This window comes from Prionailurus viverrinus, chromosome A1, assembly GCF_022837055.1.
Source record: "Prionailurus viverrinus isolate Anna chromosome A1, UM_Priviv_1.0, whole genome shotgun sequence".
Lineage (NCBI taxonomy): Eukaryota > Metazoa > Chordata > Mammalia > Carnivora > Felidae > Prionailurus > Prionailurus viverrinus.
This window is the reverse complement of record NC_062561.1, coordinates 46,460,036-46,482,164: the sequence shown is the minus strand read 5'-3', so window position 1 is coordinate 46,482,164 and position 22,129 is coordinate 46,460,036. Positions and strand designations below refer to the sequence as shown.

At 32.9% G+C, this 22,129-nt stretch overlaps 1 protein-coding gene across 1 annotated transcript in view; it reads left to right on the top strand.

Annotated features, from left to right (window-relative positions):
• The window catches only part of DACH1 (dachshund family transcription factor 1), a 433,928-nt gene that overhangs the window by 393,696 nt on the left and 18,103 nt on the right, over positions 1-22,129 (top strand). The window contains exons 8-10 of the mRNA XM_047850847.1: positions 220-367; positions 3,463-3,606; positions 4,116-4,184. Coding sequence (XP_047706803.1) covers positions 220-367; positions 3,463-3,606; positions 4,116-4,184 — 361 coding nt within the window. The remainder of the gene's footprint in view (positions 1-219; positions 368-3,462; positions 3,607-4,115; positions 4,185-22,129) is intronic.

The following is a 22,129-nucleotide window of genomic DNA, read 5'->3' as shown; positions in this document are numbered from 1 at the left end:
ATTGAACCTGCATGGCAAAAACATTTGTCTTCCTAATACAATTTAATTAGATTCAGAAGTTTTGTGCTTTAGTTACAGTACTTGTCCTAGAGAATGCAGAGTGAATGTACAAGAATGAAAGAATTTGATAAGCTGGTTCTTTTTTAAAGATGCTTTTAGTAACGAATGAAATGTGCTATGCACCAAAATATTACAATTCTGAATGCCTTCTTTGTACAGGGGCTCTTGAAAGTTGCCATAGATAATGCCAGAGCTCAAGAAAAACAAGTCCAACTGGAAAAAACGGAGCTGAAGATGGATTTTTTAAGGGAAAGAGAATTAAGGGAAACACTTGAGAAGCAGTTGGCTATGGAACAAAAGAATAGAGGTATTTTTAAACTTCCAAATAAGTCTAATACTTTATATACAATATTTAAGAGAACAAACTTATGTTTAGTGATTTACTGTGAGACGATATAGCTTTTTTGTTAATTTACTATCGCTGAAGTTCACAGCAGGATTTGAATCCTGGGCTCATTGTATTTTTTTTCTTCCCCAGAGTACACGGTTTCTCTTCTGTTCATACCTCAGGGAATTGAAATATATTTCATCATTAATCACATAATTTTTATTGCTCATAGAGCTTAACAAGTAAGATAAGAATGAGCTCTGATGACAGCCATGAAGAAATTTTTGTATTTATTTACCATTGCCATTTGAAAAACTTAAGAGTTAAGTCACAAAGCTAAAATAGGAAATACTGACTATTCAAGCGAAGAAGATTTAGTAAGATATTTATCAACTGAAATTGAAGACTGATGAATATCTGAACAAATGACCAAAGTTGAGTGTTTGTATAATTTTCTCTCTGAATGGCTCGTTTTCATCCAACAAGGTCAAGTACACATTAATGTATAAACCAATATGAATTTTTATTGGGTAAAAATAATATTATCAATTTATGAATTCCTTCTTCTAACACACTTTACAGCACATGTACAGATAATTTTGAAGGTCATTCATATGTGGGTGTTTATATTATTTGTGAGATTAAGAATATTTTTTTTATAACCAACTTTCCCTTTGCCTCAACTATAAGATTATCTTAACTACGCCAGAGGGAGAGCAACTTTTCTCTCATTTAATAATTATCCAATATAAATATTCCATGTATTCTCCTTCTATATGTTTGACACTGTTATTTGAAAATCATTGTTTCTGTTTTGTCTTTCAAACCAGCAGGACTTAGTAGGTTGTTTTCATTTGCTACTATGAAGCAATATCTAGTGGGTTCCTGGGATGAGGCTGATTTGGGAAGCCATCACTGCACATGTACAGCACACTTCTAGATATTGTGGTTTCATATAGATTTAGGTACTAAAGTAATCAGGACATGATAAACATTGATAATGGGATGTGTTCTATGTGAATAATGAAGATTGGTCAAAAAGTTAATCTTCCATGAAATAGCCATGTCTTGATTTTGTTCTCACCTGGAGAATTTTTTTTCTTTTTTTCTTCTTCTTCCTCCTCCTCTTCTTCTTCTTCTTCTTCTTCTTCTTCTTCTTCTTCTTCTTCTTCTTCTTTTGACAAGACTTAAAGGTAGATCCTTGAATTCCTAAAGTAATCTTTTGGTTACTTGAGAGAACTTCAGAATTTTATTGGTTCAAATCTGTTGGAGGCTTTATCTTGATTTTTTTCTTTAACCACTAGAGGGCAAAACATTTCACAGATCACCTCATGAACCTCCCATTTAATTAATTGTGAACAATAAATTAAAGGTAATATCTATCAATATTTGTCTATTGTAAATGTATCTGTTGAAGCAGTGTACTACGCTGAAGAGAGAACATGGCGATATCGTTTGGTTCAATCACAGAGGAGAAAACAGTAAGCAGTCAATGGCAAGGCACTGGATATTGAGCTTTTAGTGCCATGGAAATGTACAATCTAAATAAATAATTCAGAAATTACTGTTTCTTTTCAAAAAAAACCAGTCATCTTCAGAAAGGGACATAGTAGGCAAATGATTTTGTTAATACGGTTTTCACACTATTTTTTAAATTATTTTTTCAACGTTTATTTATTTTTGAGACAGAGACAAAGACAGAGTGCTAGCAGGGGAGTGTCAGACAGAGAGAGACACACACACACACAGAATCCAAAGCAGGCTCCAAGCTGTCAGTACAGAGCCCGAAGTGGGGCTTGAACTCACAAACCATGAGGTCATGACATGAGCCGAAGTCAGACACAACCGACTGTGCCACCCAGGCACCCCACTTTCACACTAAATACTGTATTAAATAATAATGTTATTCTTTAATCATCAGTAAGAAATCAAAAAGCAAACTTGGAATGACTACTCCTTATGATTAATTCTACCAGAAGGATTTTCTCATACTGATTCTGTCATATTCATATCCACAATGTTTATCAACCAGCAAAAAATATATATATACATATATATGTATATATATATTCTAAAGAAAAACATTTGCATGCCCCCCATATGCTGACTGCCTACCTTATGTAAATTGTAAAAACTGAAACAATTATCATACTGAAAGTATAGTTAACATACACTTTATGAACATCGTTTATCTGTTACCATTTATTGATTACATATTATATACAAATATTTAAATTGTCCAGTAGGAAAAGATGTATCATAATTAACTTTTTGTATCATAATCTCCTTTTTTATATAAATACTACATTATTGTCAGCAGTAGCACATTATTATTATTATAGTGAGGTTTTATTCTCCACCAGATTTCGGCAGAATAAAATATAATTTGCTTAAAATATGTTATAGTGCATATAAATTCGCTTTAAAGAAATTATTGATATCTCTGAGAAAATTATAATAGCTTCATCTCACCAAAAGACTGCTTATATGTTAATAATTAAGAGTATTTAGCTCATTATATGCAATAATATTTATTGCATTTTTTTTAATTTCAAGGAAAAATTCTTAACTGTTTTGCAAACAACTATAGGGGAAATGCTCCATTTGCTGTCCAAAAAATGGTGCTTCATAAAGGAGGCATGCTTATAAAGGTTGGCATTATTCTAACTACTCTGACTATTCTGATTCAAGGGCAGAGACTAATCCACAGAATTTAATCAGGCTTCCTTTATCAGTGTATATAAATAATTACTAACATTAATTTCTCCTTAAATCTGTCCCAACTGATGACAATAAAGGTATCTTCATAACATAATAATACAAAGCTACATAAAAATTGGCCTCCTTGGATATTCACTGGGATTTAGTTTAGAACAAGGTGGAATTTTTTGAACTTTCTCTGCATAAGTAGACTCAGCCCAGCAGGGGGGAAAATGTGTGTGTGTGTGTGTGTGTGTGTGTGTGTATACACACACACACACACACACATACATACATAGATGAAAAACATAGATCATTTGTAAGTTTGAACATTGCAAAAACATTTTTTAAATATAATATACACTCTTTTCTAGCCATAGTTCAAAAGAGGCTAAAGAAGGAGAAGAAGGCAAAGAGAAAATTACAGGAAGCACTTGAATTTGAGACCAAACGGCGTGAGCAAGCAGAACAAACACTAAAGCAGGCAGCTTCTACAGACAGTCTCAGGGTCTTAAATGGTAAGAGGGTGCATCTTTATGCATGGCTAACTAACTTTAATTTTTAGTGCTCAAAAGACAAGTTAAACCTGTGTTTGTGGTTTCATATTTTTCTATGTCTAGTGCTTCCGTAAACTGTGCTTGTAGCTGAGAGCCTGGTGGGAAGTAGTCACATGTGTTGGACAAATGCTTTATTTCATAGGTGCCTTCACTGTCTTGTTACTTAACTTCAGTATCTGGGACCTGACCTTGCTTTTCTGTTTAACCAAACCTGTCTCTACTGAAATAGGCTAAAATATTAATCTGAGCACTTCCCACTCCCTATCCCCTGTTATGAACAATTTTGCGGTACTTATTTATCTATTCAAATATTTCGATGATTCTTATGGTTATGGTCTTTGTTCAACCGTTACAAGATGACACAGATTTATGTAATTTTAATTCAGCACCAAAGTAACAGGTTGCTCTTTTTTTAAAGGACAATAGAATCAAATGAAATATGTGTCACTCTTACCTTTCTGTGCTTTTAGACTCTCTGACCCCAGAGATAGAGGCTGACCGCAGTGGCAGCAGAACAGATGCTGAGAGGACAATACAAGGTAGGAATTTGCAAAAGGCTATAAATCTAGATCTTGCTATATGAGTTTTTCCTCAGCTTTAGCCTGCTATTCAAGCATGTAGCCTACCATCTGGGCCACATCAAAACAAGTTCAAACAAGGTCAAGTTCATCTTGCTTGTTTATATGAGTGAATTCATTTTGTGCTGATAGATTTTCTTTAAATTAACAGGTCATTTCTGTTTATACAATGCAATTAAAAAGGAATAATTAATTTTAAACAATGTATGATTTAATCTTGGACATAGTAAATGTGTTTTATTGAATGCTTGAAGCCAATCTCATGCAGGAAAGGCTTATAAGTTCTATACTCTGTGAATAAAAGCATGGGTTAATCAAATAGGTAGTTCTTAAATTTGAAAATTTCTCCTTCTCTTTTTTGTGACAGATACAGCAAGGTACATGCAAAATAGACTGGTTGAATGTTAACAATAAATAAGATTGTTTAGTCCTCTGTGGATTTCCTGAATGTTCTGTATGCCATTATATACATTTTAATAACACAAATATGCTGAGCAAAATCATATATAGAATACTAAAGGGAGTTGTATTAAACACTCAGAAGAGCTAAATATGTATATTGCCGAGACCACACTATTAGGAAAGAACAAAATCTGAAGGTAACATTTATAGTCTAACATCTATTCTAGGCAATAAACTCAGTCTAACAACATGAATACTAAACAGTAAAAAGAATATTTGTTTTCTATTTTAAATGAAGATGGTTCTTCAAAGGGAAGCCTAAAATGATTAACTGCTATAATCCTCCCAATTGCTTTTATTTTGCATTTTAAGCTCAATCATTTTGGGGATATTGTGTGACATTAATTGTGCTACTTAATCAGCTACAAATGTGCCATTTTCGGTTTAGAGTAAAGGAAATATACTTTTGTAAAGTATCAGATATGCAGTAAGTAAAAATCAGAAAATTGAAGAAGCATTCCTGAAGAATATTTTGGCCTATGTTTGTTTTACCAAAAACCATGATAATTATTGTTTTAAATCCTGAGGATCGAACCATATGTTATTGCAAGATATCTCCTTGTATATATAAGATTAATGCAATTGTACATTTAAGAAAGTCTTATTTTTTAGAGCATTATGGATATCAGCAAAATTATGTGCGTGTATATGCATATAATCTTATTAAAATCATAAGATTTCTGTTGCAGCTCTCTTAAAAATTGCATACACATATTAACCAATGAGTAATATCAAAGCCAGTCCTCTTTATCAGGAATGATAACTTCAATAAGGTCAATGTAAATATCAGCCCTAATTTGTGTGTTCACAGACCACTCATGTCCTAACTTAGCTAATGGACAAAGTGGTCTGAGAAAGCACATGAGTCTCCAGGTAGATGTGATATATAAATTATCTGGTATCTAAAGAATCCTCAAAGTTGTCAAACTCAATCCAAGAAAAATGATAGAATATATTCCTGCACATTAATGGAAGATATGTTGTCAATGTTAAGAAGCAATTAGGCAGTGATTAAACATTTTGCGTGGTTGATATAATGTTTATTCCAGGAATTTTCTACAAGTAATATTTTGGTCATCAATTAGGCTATAATTCTATTAATTTGAATTTGTAAAATTCACATATATTCAAATATACACTTTAACATGGATAAAGTCTTGCTGTATAAGGTTGAAGTATTGACTACTTTCAATTTCTATTGTGATTTGCTTATTCTGAGTAAATTTTAAATTATAAATTGCCTTCTTTTTGCTATCCAGAATGCTCTCAGTTGAGTAACAAAGAAAACCTGCTCAAACAACTTTATAATTAAGGCAATAAAACACTTGAAGGACAATTATACATAGTAATATAAAGCCAAATATAAATGATTATGGAGTTATTTAATGCTTTGCTTTAGTTGTAATATAAAATCTTAATCATCTCATTCATTCATTCAGCTGGTCAATTAAAAATATGTGTTCCTGAATTCTAATGTGAATAATCAATAATACTCTACTTTTATCATACTTATCCTTAGATTTAATAGTTTTATTATACTGTTCAAAAGCACAATTCATTTTCAACAAAACACCTAATATTCATGGTTTTAATTAGATAATATGATTTTTTTCTCAAATGTAATAGAAAATTATAGATGAATCTGTATTTTTATATTTTAATTGCTAAAAAGGTATTTCAACAGCAGTTGTACCACCCCAGATATTTAAAATACCAGGCAGAGCAAAGAGATCATCTTTTGCTACTCTAATCCCGCTAAATAAGCTCATTTAGCCCTCTGAAGCTTTTTTAAAAAACAAAAACAAACAAAAAAAACCACCTTAGACTAGATTAATATGGTAGGAACACAGAGCAAAATGAACTGTGAACAGAAGAAATCAAATATAAAAAAAATTGAGTTAAATTCTGAGTCTAAGCACAACGACAGGAAATGCAAAGAAAGAATTTGGAACCCATTGCTAGTTTGTGAAATGGTCTGTGTCATGCATTTGGGGGGCCGTGAGCACTTGGTGCTTCACAATATAAGAATGACATGAACTTAGTCTCTTACTCCATTTGCCTTTCTCTTTCTTGGTGTCCCCAAGCCCAGGTGTTATAATACTCTTTGTATTCTTTTTTGCTCCTGGTTCAACCATAAGTGAAATTATTCTCTGTTCCAAAATAAACTCAACTTAATTAGGAAAGACAAAGGAAACCCACATTTCTCTATGCTTCTCATGTATTTATTTTTAACATTCTGGCAATAAAGAAATGCCATGCTTGGCCCAAGAGTTAGTCACCTAGCAGTTGGGCACTTAAATACCGCTCGAGTGCCAGGTAATTACCTCCAAATAAGCACCTCGGATTAGACTAAATCTTGCCTCATTGGCATTTAGTACCACCATTTCTGTAAAACTATAAACGAGAGGGGAGGAGGAAACCAGAAAGATGTTTGGAAGATATTCCTGAGCAAAGAGACCCTAAGTAATTTACTTGTGATATGTAAAGTAAATCACCTCATGCTACACAGGGATAAATTCTTCATTGCTGGTGTTTCTCGTAAGCAACTCAAAATTCATGAGTTTAGTGGAGATATTATGGATAGAGAATGAACATCAAAAATTTTAAAAAACAACTTGTTTCAGGAGCTGAATTATATGGTGATTAACTCTCATGCCTTGAGTCTTACAGATTTATATGTCATGATTTGTGTTGGAAAATTTTATCTTACTTTAAAGCTTTTTGTAAGATCTTTTGAATATACAGAGTAGACAAAGTTCATATAAATACTCACTGAACACTTTTTTGGACTAGTTAATAAATATCCACCAAAACCCTTTCTGCCCCCACCCATCCCCACACTGTGTGCAGCCAAATCTATAATATGATGGCTTTCTCCAGCTAAATTCTTTTTAATCTCTCTTTATAGGCAATGGCACCCACTTAAATGGTTTAACATATGTGTTTTGACAATTGATAAAATATATCTCTCCAGCCCATTCAGGCACCTCTTAAGTGCTCCAGGTAATATCCAACTTTTATTTGCCCCAAGTTCTGACAGAGGCCTCAAGGTCCAGTGCACAAAACCTGAAGGATTGTGACCCCTTGCAAACCTGTCTCCGTCCAGTGTTCCTTCCCTAGGGAACCCAAGCCCTCGCCTGTCCGATGCAGAATCCTCCTTAGTTTATAGTAAGGGAAGAGCAGAGCACACATTTCCCTCCCTCACCCACCAAACTGGATATAACTCTTTCCCCTCGTCCTCAAATCCTCCCATGTTTTTTCGATTTCCTGAAAGTCCCAAATCTTTCTTCACCTATCAGGGACATGTTTCCTTCCTCTTTGCGTTTACTTACCTATCCTTGAAGTCTCATTATAGAAGTGGCAGCTTCCAGGAATCCTGCCCAGACTCCACCACCGCCCCTGCAGCACCTCCCTGGCCCCGGCGTCTAATTTCTCTTCTTTGAGATTCTTATCCTACTTTTCTCTTCTCCACAATAACCTGCTGTGCATTTGTAGTTCTTCTTTCAAGGTCTTCTTCCTCTCTGGAAGGTAGCTGAACAGAATGTGAACGATGCCTATTTTGGTGACTAATGTGCCCCTAGTGCCTGTATGCTTGACATATATATCTGAGTATATCAGATGTTTGTGCCATGTTCACAGTGTTGAATGTTTGCTATATCGTGAAGGAATGTATCAACCACTGATGACTTAGGACCTGTTTGATTTTGTAGATGCCAAGGGTCCTTATTATTCTGACATGTCTATAATATGTCTATTATGTCTGACATTTTTCAGACATTGGTTGGAGAGACTGATGTGAGGAAATGAAGGATAGTATAATTCAAACTAGGAAAGTCAGAATTACAGATTCTGGCAGAATTAATTTTCATACCTGATAGCTGAGTTAACAAGATGTGTTTATGCTTCTTGTATGTATGTATGTATGTATGTATGTATGTTTATGCTTCTTGTATGTGTAATGTTACTTTCTTATTTGCACACTTGACTGAAGATTTGGATTCTGTGAAGATTCACTTACACTCATTTTTTTCCATTTTAAATTTATATTTAATTTAACATGCTATAGTCACATTTTTAAAATAATACTTTTATCTTTTGTTTAATATACATTAACCTTATGCTTCTTATAATTTTACATGATTAAATCTTCTCTATAAATTATTTAGGTTATCAATATATAGACACAAACTATAACATTCTAGAATCACGGATTAGTGCTGTTTTACCTGTGTCTTTTATACATTCCCAGAGTCTGAAAGGTTCACTTTCCAAATAGCTTTGGCTTCTTTTATTTAAGAAAACCTGTCTTTGTAAACCAAAAATGAATTGGTGAAATCAATGGAAATGTGGACCTTCGTTCCTCTGATGTCTTAGAATATATGCTTGCAAAATCTTGACTTCACTTGAAAGTACATCTCTTTTATTTACATCCAATGGCCATAATCAGAACTGTTTGGCTTTTTATTCTTTTTTTTTTTTTTTGACTGATCTCAGATCATAGCAAACCAAATATTCTTCCAATAAAAGGACATAAAAGACCGGCCTTCACATTAACAATCTTTTTTTTTTCCAATTAAAAAAAAATATCTCCTTTCTGCTTCCTAGATATTTGAAGATAATTTAAAAATTATTTATTTATTCAACAAATATTTATGGAATAAGGCTGATATGCCAAGCACATTTACATGAGCTTATTGCCTTAGCTCTAGCAACGGACTTTAAAGATCAATTAAATCTCTTCATTTTGCAGACAAGGAGAGTGAGACTTAGGGAGAGCACATACTTGTTACAGGTTATAACATGAGTTAATCAGAGTTGGGAATATAACTCAGTACAGTTGCTTTTCACATCCTGATTGTTTTAGGTTAGGATTGCTAAAATGTGCTTTTGTTGCTCTTTTAAAATATGTGATGATTATTATTATTTGTTTAGCAACTTACAGTTACAAAGCATCATAATGCATATCTTTCTTAGGAGTGGAATTTGTATCTTTTATCAAAATTTTTTTTTTTAATTTTTTTTTTCAACGTTTATTTATTTTTGGGACAGAGAGAGACAGAGCATGAACGGGGGAGGGGCAGAGAGAGAGGGAGACACAGAATCGGAAACAGGCTCCAGGCTCCGAGCCATCAGCCCTGAGCCCGACGCGGGGCTCGAACTCACTGACCGCGAGATCGTGACCTGGCTGAAGTCGGACGCTTAACCGACTGCGCCACCCAGGCGCCCCTATCAAAATTTTTTTAATTGAATCAAATGTTTTAACACTCAATGAATTTCCTAGTAATGCATGTTCTTTCATTTAGACTTAGGGATATTATATAGTAAGTGGAAGTATTTGCTTATTAAAATAATGACGTGGATGGAAGCTGATATTTATTGAGTCTTTCTATATATTCTAATTTAAAGATTAATTAAGTGGGGTGCCTCGGAGGCTCAGTCAGTAAGTGTCCCACTCTTGATTTTGGCTCCAGTCATGATCTCAGGATTCCTGAGATGGACCCCCATGTGGAGCTCTGTCCCTCTCTCTCTGCCCCTCCCTCCCTCACATTGTCCCCCTCTCTCAAAATAAATAAGTAAACATTAGAGGTGAGATAACTAAAGTTCATAGTGGCTAATTAACATTCTCACATTTGCACTATGAATTAGTGAGGTCACAGACATGTGAATCCATGTTTATGACCCCAAAGTCCTTGTTCTATCCTCCATGTCTTGCTGTCTGAACTCACTTCTGTCTCTTCCAGGATTAACACTTGCAATCCTGTGACCCAATTTGAATAGTTAGCACATTGTCTGCTAATGGCTTAAGAGGTTCAAAATAGTCTACTGACAGCTACTAGAGAATGATACACGATTAGGAAAAAAAAGTTTATTTTCCAGGTTTTTAAGTTTTAATCCATCATTATGCCTATACCATGTTTATAGACACTTCCAGACACCCTGGGGAAAACTCACTCTAAGTGAAGAAAGCAAAGAGGCAATATAAGATACTAAGAAATTAATCATATTTAGATAAAAGATTTATCTACATCCCTGCCACATAGCATGCAATGAGCTTAAGATCAATTTAAAATCAGACACAAATCCAATTGTGATTTAATATAAGACATTTGGAGAACCTGTTCATTTCCTTTTGCTGTATGTGTTTGAACAGAGTTACTAAATGGTATTCCAAGACTTTTGCCCTCCAATGGTCCTAACTGAAAGTTACTTAAACTTAGGACTTCTAAAATCTTTTTGGAAGTATTGTTTAAATTTAATTTCATATAATTTTCTTATGCACATTTCTATTTTTAATACTTAAAAAAAAGACCCTTAAGTTTAACTTAGAAGTGCAGGCTTTCTAGGCACCTCTACAGAACTAGCGATTAGGAAATGCTAGGAGTGAGAATGAGATTCAAATCTCTACCTCACTATTTTCTTTTTTCCTTTAGTAATTGCTTAACCTCAGAGGGATGCTTAGAAGGATTAAATAAAATAATCTATGTAAAGCACTCAGCATATACTGGGCAAGGGTACGCATACAGTTAAGTCTTAACTGTTAACATTGAATTTTATTATTATGATTTAACATATTTATAGTGCCTAGCAAGTAGCTGATAAACACTGAAGCTATTATTACTCTGTTATGTAATTTACTTTTCTTTTTTCAGAAAATTGTTCTTTATAATATAATGATTTTGTCCCACAGTAGAGTGTTTGTAGAAATTTATAAGAATATTATTGCTCTTGGAATCTAATTTTTCATATTTAAAGATGTTTTTATTTAACTTAAAAGAGGGCAGAGGAAGGTTTCATAAAAAGAAAGAAGAATGAAGGGAAGGGAAGGAAAAAGGAAAGGAAAAGAAAGGAAAGGGAAGGAAGGAAGGAAGGGAGGGAGGGAGGGAGGAAGGAAGGAAGGAAGGAAAAGAAAACAAAAGAAAAAAGAAAAGAATGAAAAGAAAAAGGGGGGAAAAGAGAAAGTTCATCAAAACTCTGCTGCTCACATGGCATATTGACTATTGTTGAGGCACTTACAAATAATGTAATCACTATCAGGATCACCTCCATCTATTTTTCTTGATCTTAAAAAATAAATATTAGAATTATATTACTATGAACAACAGAAAACAATAATAAATTTACTTCTAGTCTCTTGGCACTGGTTTCTGGTGTTTGGCAGCATTTCAATGCAGCTAATCAATTTGAGACAGCATTGATTAAGTTGAACAAAAGTTGATATTGATTGCAGGCTGTAACCAATAAACAGACTATTGTTTCATAGTTATCATAGGTCATTGTTAACTACTCATTTAACTAGACAGAGTTATTGTTATTAAATAGAAAGTGTCAGACATATTCATGAATTGGGATATTTTATAAAATTTTAGGATAATGTTTTCTTATAATTTCAGTAGAAGCATTTTTATTCTTTTAAGAAGTATAAAAAGTAAATCTTGTTTTTGAACACAGGGGGCTATGTTTAAACACCAAATGCTGAAAGCCTTTTATCGGTTTTTGTTAGTAATGGCTTCTTAAATAATATAAACTAACTATACATGAAATGAGACATAGTGGGCAGTTAAGTATGAAGTTGCTGAAAATAGTAATAAGATATAGTTCGTTATAATTATTACTTACGTGAAAGGATTTTCAACATATTATTTCCATAGACCTAGCTTTCTAAACTCTTCATTCTTATGGGCAACAGCATGATTCTAATTATTATGTTTGTGTTGAACTGTGTTTGTTTTGTGATTTCAAATCTTACTCCATTGCCCAAATATTATGCAGATTAAATTAAAGCAAAATGATTGGACTTGGTTTGTAATATAGTTGACATAATTTTTCCTGGTAAATGTAGTATAATAGATGGTAGCTTCTATGAGAATTCAGGGGATATAGGGAATATCAGGAATAATTAATTAGAATTGGAGATTTAAAGAGGGTAAAAAAAGAGGACATTTTACAACTAAATTGTAATTAAGTATTGAAACAGACCAATTATTTACAGAAAATATAGTGTTTGGTTAGCCTAGTACAATTGAGTTAAATTGGCTTTTTCATGAATATGTTTGTGGCTTGCCTTGAATACTGTCTGAAGACCATAATCAAAGAACAGTGATAAATGGAAATTGAGAAAGATATTAGCAGGGAGCCCAAAAGATCAATGCTAGATCCATTTTGATTTAACATCATAATTAGTGATATGGAACAGTGGTTAAACAGAGTATATCAATGAAATTCACAAATGATCCTAATTTACAAGGCATAACATACATCTGTGTGGACTAAGCAATAGAAAGTACGGAATTTATGAATTTCAGGATGAATGAAATGAGCTTATCTTTGTAAGAAAGAAACTTTAATTTTAAGATCTGTGGGTTTACTATTTTTATTTAATAGTAAAAAGCTCAACAAATGTCGATGATGATGTGTGTCCACTTATAACTTTTCGTAGTTCCGTACCAACAGCGAGTGGCTGTAGGAATGAGAGAAATGTCAGAGGATAGGTAGAAAAATAAGCCTCTGTCTGTTTAATATTGTATATATTTTTATTAATGATACTTTTTATTATTATGAATACTAGACAGTGGAAGAAATTGGGTTTTCATTATGATCAATACATTCCATTAATATCTTATTTTTTAGACAGAATATTCTCATCTTCAGATTTAAGAAAAATTTATTTAACATAAGTTCTTTGCTTTCAGTCTTTTTACCTTTATTACCAAAGGAAAGAGTTAATGACCATTATATCCAATTAACTTGCTCATTGACAATTGTTACAAGAGAAAGTGTGTATAAAGTCTACTAAAGCTGAAGAAGGTTACCATTTAGAAATAAATGAGGACTAACTCCAGTGGTTCATATTCACATAGCCTGCTTCCTCTCTTTGTATCTACCCTTCCACAGTAAAAGTAGCCCAGTTCTAAAAGAACCTTTAATAAATATTCACAGTAATTTCTTTGAGGTGGAACATAAATAGATTTTTATTTTCTGAAAAATGTTATTTATAATCCAGGAGTTATGAAAGTTATCTGAAAATATTTAAGTTACAGAAAAGAACCCTCACTTTAAAGTCTATTCACTGAATTACAGGATTTGTATGCACAAAATAAAAAAATTGGTACATAAACACCTGGTGATGGAAAGTATGTCATCAATTTTGATAGCATGTGTATGTTTACATATTCAAGATATATAACACCCTTTGCTATAAATTCTTCTTTAAAAAAATAAAACATCATCATTTAGACTATAAATGTAAAAATGCTTATGGTGCATTATTCCACCTCCCATGGTTAGGGACAGAATGCAGACATGCCACAATAATGTTTTTTATTTCGACTGTTCGAACCATATTAATGAGAACATCATTTTGGAGAACTAATTATTTCTATTTGTCTTGTGTCACACTTTCTAATTCCCCTATATTAGCACAGCCAAAGCAAATTAATTGCTTTTCCAGCAGTTGAACCTTGTCCAAGAATGAGCTCACATTCCCTTCCAGTTTCCCTGTTTCTGGGAGTGCATTGTGTCAGAAATTTCTCTTGATACTAAACATAGTCTAGAGAATATCTTTACAGATTTCTGTGCACTCACTTGATGAAATTTATAAGTTTAAGTGACCCGCCAGGAAAGATAAAGTTCTTAGCTGCAAGATTATACATCAAAACAGTTAAAGTGAAATTAAAATTAAATGAATGAATCTCACTGAAGCAAAAAAAGCAGTAATTAATGGTTCCCTTAATTGTCTTCATAAAATATTTGCATGGGTCTAATTTGCATAATTTGCATGTATTAATTAATCTTTCAAAGGAATTTTGTGCTGAGAGAAGCCAAAAAATCTCTTTGTTTTATTTAACATCTAATGAAATATTTATCTTCTTTAATGAACTTCTCATCTTCATTAAAATAAAAATTGCACAAGTTTGTATGTTTTAAATGTTTTTATAATTGAAGTATTCAAAAAATCTCTTTAGACTTACAACAGCTGAAAAACAAACACATTTTTTAACATCCAGTATCATTTCAACAACAGTGACACTTAAAAAGGAAGTCCAATTTCACGTTCTGAAAGGTGGCAAAGCATTTTGTAAATGAATAAATGAATATAGCTCTTTGGTTTTAAAAGTAAGGTTTACAAAGTCCCAATCATTTCTTTCAATGGTAATATTATTTTTATGGCTGAAATAGTGGGCGAGATTTTTCTCTTATATATGAGAAAAATCAGTCCGTTTCATTGTTTGGGAAATGGTTCATTGCTTGAAAATATTTTAACTGGTTCAAAGAAATTAGTCCATTAAAACCCACTTGCGATTATTAACAACTGCTAGACTGACAGTGTTTCCTGACAGAAGCTCCACAGTTCCAACTTTATTCTAAATCTGACTGATTGGGATTTGCAGCAAGGGTTTCTTCTCTCACAAGCTGAGATCATAGCAAAGACCAAGAGAGGTGCCTTGGAAGGGATGAAATTCAAGCTCTCATCAAGTGCCAACGAGCACATATTCATGAGAGCTCAGGAAGAGTGTGGGGGGAGAGAGCCCAGAAGGTAAAAATACATAAGGGAAGGGAAATTGCTGATTCGTTAATGGTATTTATCCTTTTTGAAGCAACCGTGATACAGAATATTCCAAAGAAGAACATCAGTCAACATTGTCTAAGGCAATTCAATGTTTGCTTTGTAGTCTTACAATGAGATTTTAAAATGCAGGCAAGGGGCGCCTGGGTGGCCACAGCTTTCTCACATACATTATATTTGTTTCTCTTACTACAAGCCCAGTTTATATTTGAGAAAACTGAGGCCCATGAACATAAAGTGGATTGCTTGGAATCAAAATGTGAACCAGGACATCTGAGTCCTTTTGACTCCATATGCCTTGCTCCTACGTGACATCAATCTTTTTATCTCATGATAATTTATGGAGTGGCTATGAGTGGCTAAATGTTAAGCCAGATAATGAGGGTGGCATAAATTTATAAGGATTAAGATTCAAAATGCAAATATATGGTTCTTTCCGCGTAAAGTTTAGTAATGAGATAAAATCAATTAAATTGACTTTGGTTTCCTCCAGGATCATCTTTAGGGAGGTAAAAAGGCATTTTCATTAGGCAATGGACATTTCTTAGGCCTGCATCTTCTCTCATGTTTTGCAGTTTCTCATGAAGTTTTCCCAAATATAAAAAGAAAAAGGAAATCCACCAGGTTACAAAAATAATTAGTAATCAGTTACAAAAGAAATGCCCAAACAGATTTTCCCTAGCATTAACTCTGAGAATTTATTTATAAATAACTAATTTCTAAGGATTAAAATTTAACATTTAGATGATTTAGTTTTAGGAGAGCAGTGGTAGAATGAGAGTCATAATCTACTGTCAAAACTACCCTTCAATAATGTTGTGACCCTGGTAACTCACTTTAACTGCTAAGACCTGTTCTATTATTGATATCATAACACATGCTACACATACACGTCATGTGTCCATGGTACATTATGGATGCATGGTTTCTGGATTCAGACTGCCTGGGTTCAAATCACCACACTGATGTTTATTATCTGTGTAACACTGAGTGTGTAAATTAAACGTTTGATTTTTGGCATTCTAATATGTAAAACATGGACCATGATCATAATATCTACCTCACAGAGTTGTTATGGAATTAAGTGAATTAATGTATGTAAAGAACTTAGAACGTGCTTGGTAAAGGCTAAATGCTAAAAGACTTTGCTATTTTCACCATTATGTACAAATTTAATGTAATAATACCTGCAATAGTATTCATTTTGGTAAAAAAATAAACATGATTTGGATCTTAAGATTGTTTTAAGCCAATGATTTTTTTCCAGATGTGACACATGCTATTTCTTTTAGCATGTTTTAAGCTGGAAAATGCAAATTATATTTACCAGATTTTCCAAGGCATTTAAAAAATTCATGACAGAGTGTGAATTTCAATATTTATGTCAATTTAAATAATATGGTTTGGGGACATTTATTTGTAGCTACATATTCAGTATGATTATTTATCTCTTTGCAAATCAAATAAAAGATAAACTAGTTATTCTTGACTCATTTAAGATGGAAGTGTTAGAGTGTCTTAATTTTTTGTTATATTTTGGCAAATTTCTCTTAATATGGTTTGTACTTTCATATAGTGTGGAGCAACTTCAGACTCTTCTAATTCATATATAATCATACTCGAGAGATAGTAAATCTCCACTTAAGCTTACTAATTACACCTATAAAACCATGAATGATGGCTACAAATTATTGGATCTGACTCTCACTCTTTATTTATTTCTCCCTGGGAGAAAGAGCACTGGATGGGGAGATTTTAGACCATAAATTATTCCCGTACATAATCAGGTTTGCTGTGTTTAACTTTGATTCCATACTATGGTGTTATATTAACTTATGAAATTCCCATATTAACAGATTAAGAGCTAATTATTTGATTTTCATGATGAAATGATATTTACTTATCATTATAATTTCAATGTCTTTATTTTTTCTTAATGACTTTTACTGATTAATATAGTTCTAGGTCTATTTTCTTTCAAGTTATCATAGTCTTTTGACTGCTTTTTATAAATTATCCAGCAATGTTAAATGAAATGTCTCAGTGAGCCATTATCTCTAGATAAACTGTTAGGAATGGAGAAAAAATTCACAAATGAGAAGATTAGATGTAAGACAATGGTAACAGAAAGTATATTCCTCTGCAAAACCCAACAGATGGTTCTGGGTTCTAGCCAACTGTTGCTGAAGCGGGACCATAAACTCAGTACTACCATATTTCTTTCCTGAGGGAACTTTATGTAAAAGTATAGATTTTTTAAATGCTGTGGAAGTCTGAATAAGATAAATATTTATTTATGGTCTTTGATAATAGAGAAAAGTTATCTCAATCCAAAAAAATTCATAGTATGTCAGGTTATGTCAACACATAAACAAAATTAAAAATAGCATTTAAGTCACAAGTAAAGAGGGGTTCCTGGGTGGCATAGTTGGTTAAGCATCTGACTCTTGATTTTGGCTCGGGTCATGATCTCAGGGTTTGGTATGTGAGGATCAAGGGATCCTCTCTCTTCCTCTCTCTCTGCCCCTCCCCTGCTCACATGCATGTGCTCTCTGTTAAAATAAGTAAGCTTAAAAAAAAAAGTCTCAAGTAAAGAGAACAGCTCTCCAAGCTTTTTAGATTGAGTGCGATGACTTCCGCTAGCTGCTTTGATTTCCGACATACTTTTGAGATAGAATTTTGAGGCCCACTTCCCCACATGTTTCTTCAAATTTTTGCAATTCAGATTAATCCCATTGTGTTGTGCACTTAATTGGTATGATATTTGCAAAGGATTAGAAATGCCCAATTATTTATTTTGTAAATTCTAATTATACTACTTAAATTATTAGAATGAGAAACATTTCAAGAATTGCAAAAGGTACTTCAATGTAAAAGGTTGATGAATTATATACTATAGCTCATAGGCTATATTTCACTAAGAAATACAATTCTGGTTAATATATCTCCAAGACTCAATAAGTGAAAAGAGTGAAGTAAACATGGTATATAAAAAGAAAAACGTTAATGGCATGGCATTTATATGCTTATGATGTATTTTTTGGAATGAATTTCTTATAATTCTTATTTTTCCTGAGTGGGATATAGTTGAGATTTGTGATATATTTGCGCTAACTTTCCAAGGGTTACCAGTAGCAGAAACAAACTAGGGCCCTAAAAAACTATTTCTACATGTTGTATTATTCCACTATTTGTAGAAGTCCTACAATGAGATTTTAAAATGCAGACAAGGGGTGCCTGGGTGACTCAGTCCTTTGAGCCTTTGACTCTTGATTTCACCTTTGGTCATGATCTCACAGTTTGCTTCCTTATTTTGAGCCCAGCATGGGGCTCTGTGCTGACAGCATGGAGCCTGCTTGGAATTCTGTCTCTCCCTCTCTCTCTGTTCCTCCCCTGCTCACACTCATGTGCTCTCTCTCTCTCTCTCTCTCTCTCTCACTCTCTCACTCTTAAATACACTTAAAAAAAAGATTTAAAATGCATGCAAAATTTAACTAGTGGCTTATTGCTTTTTGTTACACCTACTAATATAGCAAATGAAGGCAGTGAATCCATTGCATTGAATTGATTGATTGCACTGGCTTTCGAAAAGTTACCCGTGTCAAATCATCAACAGTCCCCAACAGACTCAATGGGGTGGCTCAATCCCCAACAGACTATCCATCCAAAAGTGTAAAGACACTAAAGAATATGAGCTCTCATGTTAACAGGTGATCAAATCTCATTTTGATACAAAGCTGGGAACAGGATTTAGCTTAGTTTCCACATTCTCTCATCTCATAATATCACATCCATGATAAAGTCTCAACTAATTCCAAAAATATTGATAGCATTTATCTACAGAGCAAAAATGTTATGATAATTAATGGTTGAGTGGTTATAAATAAACATACCGAAATTAGGTCAATATTTTTAGGATGTTTATAGACTTAAGTTTCAGTATAGCTAGATTTTTGTGTTTTGTTTTTGTTAAGTCACATATGAATTGATTTCTAAGTTAATGATTAAATATTTAGTTGGTGTAATTGTCCATTTTGATCTCAAACGCAGTTCTTGGTTGCCTTGCTTTGAAAGGTATTTCAATATATGATTCTATTCCTTTGTGAGAAAATTGGAACACAGACATTTCTTTAAACCCAGCAATTCACATAGAAAGGCTGTGAATTATCACAACTCAATAGGCTCCTTTTGCAAGTTGTTTTTACAAAACAAAGGAAATACAAAAACATTTCCAATTATTTTTTTAATGTTAAATTTTATAGCCAACAAAGTGTTGAAATTTTATGTCATTATTCCGAAGCTTTTATATTTTAACACCTTCAGGGTGTAATATTAGGAACCAAGTATACATGCAATTTTAGCAACATTTAATGGATCAATGACAGTTTAGATTACTGAGCCTTGAAATCAATGACTTTGATTATTGTTTTTAACTATTGCAGCATGTATGATTTCTGAATGAAATGAGTTAGCAATGTGACAAACATATGAATATATAAAACTAGACATTTTTAAATCATTTTTTGTGCTAATTTTAATTTCAGTTTCTTCTCTACTGTGGTTTTTGTCTTCTCCCTCTCTAACCAGTAACTGGAGGTACACATTTTCATATGGTTAGGCTAATCAGTAAATAAATACAGAATACAAACAAGGAAAGTTACGGAAACTCCAAGATCACAAATTTAAATCTTAATGAAACCTTAGAACTTCTATTCTCATCCCTTTAAGATAAATACGTGTCACCTCCTGTCTCTTCTTAAAACCCTTCTGACCACTGTAACTGCTATGAAATCTTCACTACAGTATGGAATGGAAAAACGATAGATGAACATGCTCCTCCAACATGGCTTCTAGACTGATACCAATGTCTTCTTCTGAGAATCATCTCATGAACAGTTTGGGAAAATAAAACTTAAAAATGGCCATGTGTGAAAAATGAATGTCATTTAAAAATATATATCTTCTTGAATTTTTGAAGTTCATTTTTAATACTCTAAACACTCTAAAAGTCCTGTGTTAAAGTTGATATATTTCACTTAAAAGTCAAATTAGCATTTCCTAAAATCATCTGATTACAAAACCTTTTTATTGAATTAAAAATAATATTTCATGGAATGAACTTTGGCAAACTGCCTCTGGTAACTAATTCTTGGTAAATCTATCTGTTGTAACCAATTCACTTTAACAAATGCTTATACACCTAGTGCTGGGGCTATTTAAAAAATGAAAACACATGATATCGTTTCTAGATAGTTGATCTAGTGAGATACCGAGATACATAAATAATTCTAGTAAAATATGCATTGAGTTAATACTTTTTGATAAAGCTGTGGGTGTCCAGGAATTGCTCAGGGGTGGTAGGAATAAAATCAAATTTTAGTTACATAGAAATATGAAATATTTACACATTAAATTTGTATAGGAAACCAGGAATCACTTTAACAAATCAAAATATGGTCAAATCATATACCTACGTGTATGTCTCTGTATCTAAAAAACCAACATACTCTATAAACATTCTAGGTAGTCATACTTTGAAGTTTTTCCAATAGGATTTATTTTTAACTTTGTTGTTTATAAGGACTCACTAGTACACTTTTGGGAAGCTGTATTCAAGGCCTAAAATTAATTTAACAGATTGAACCTGAAATTTAGAAAATTTTATTGTTTTTCCCTTAAGATATAAAAGATCTATCATTCTCTTCTAAAGAAGTACGGCTTTGATCTAGTGCTTCTGAAATGTAAACAAAAGTACTTGCACAACACAAACAAACCAATTAATTCCAATTGGGTGATTGGTAACAATTCATTTAAGTCTACATATGTAAGTCTAAATCTTCTGAGTAGCCATATTATTGACATATTTTATATAATTTTCTCAAATGGAAGATACATAAATATTATGCTTGCTTCTGAGTATGGCGTTAAACAGATACCTAAATAATATTTAGGCATATTTATCTGTTTTCCTTTGTTTTGCACCTGGTCCCCCTTGCTTTATATCTGAAATAAATAAAATATAAATGAAAAAGAAAATAAATTTTCTCGTTAAGTGCTTCATTGGTATGATTACTGCAAAATAATATGAAAAAATCTTGTCCCCTTTGTTTTATATCTGAAATTAACATATTAAGTCCTAAGTCCAATATAAACATTGCATGGGAAGTGTTGGTCTAGAATAAGAATAAAGAAGAATGTAATGAACTCAGAAGTCAGGTAATGAGAATTTGAGTTCTGGTGTTGTGCAAGGAATAAGAGGAAGTGAGCAGTGAAGGACAAGGGGAAAACAACATGACTTCAGAAACAGCGGTTGGTAATTCGTACTTATGAGTCTCTTTTGTTTTGTCCCCCTCCCTGTTTTTATATTATTTTCGCTTCCCTTCCCTTATATTCATCTGTTTTGTCTCTTAAAGTCCACACATGAGTGAAGTCATATGATTTTTGTCTTTCTCTGACTAATTTCACTTAGCATAACACCCGCCAGTTTCATCCACGTAGTTGCAAATGGCAAGATTTCATTCTTTTTGATTGTAATTTGAAGTAGGTAATCAGGGAAAGAGATCCAGGTCATTGGGGGCATTTAGATAGAGTTGTAAAGTAAGCATCCAGGTGAATGTGAAGCTGGAGCGTGGGTATGAGGTAGTTTGAACATGAGGACCAGACAAGAGATACAGCTTTGGACACCATTAAAGCCTTAGGTTGAAAATATAGAATCTCTTTGCTTAATCTTGATATTGTCATTCTTTTAGAGTGTCAAGTCACCTCTCCAAGAAAAGGTTACTATAAAGAGTAACAAATGCAACATTAGGAAGAAAAGAATGCTCAAATGACTGAGTTAATACATTTCTCTACCATCCTTATTTGTAATGAATGACCTAAT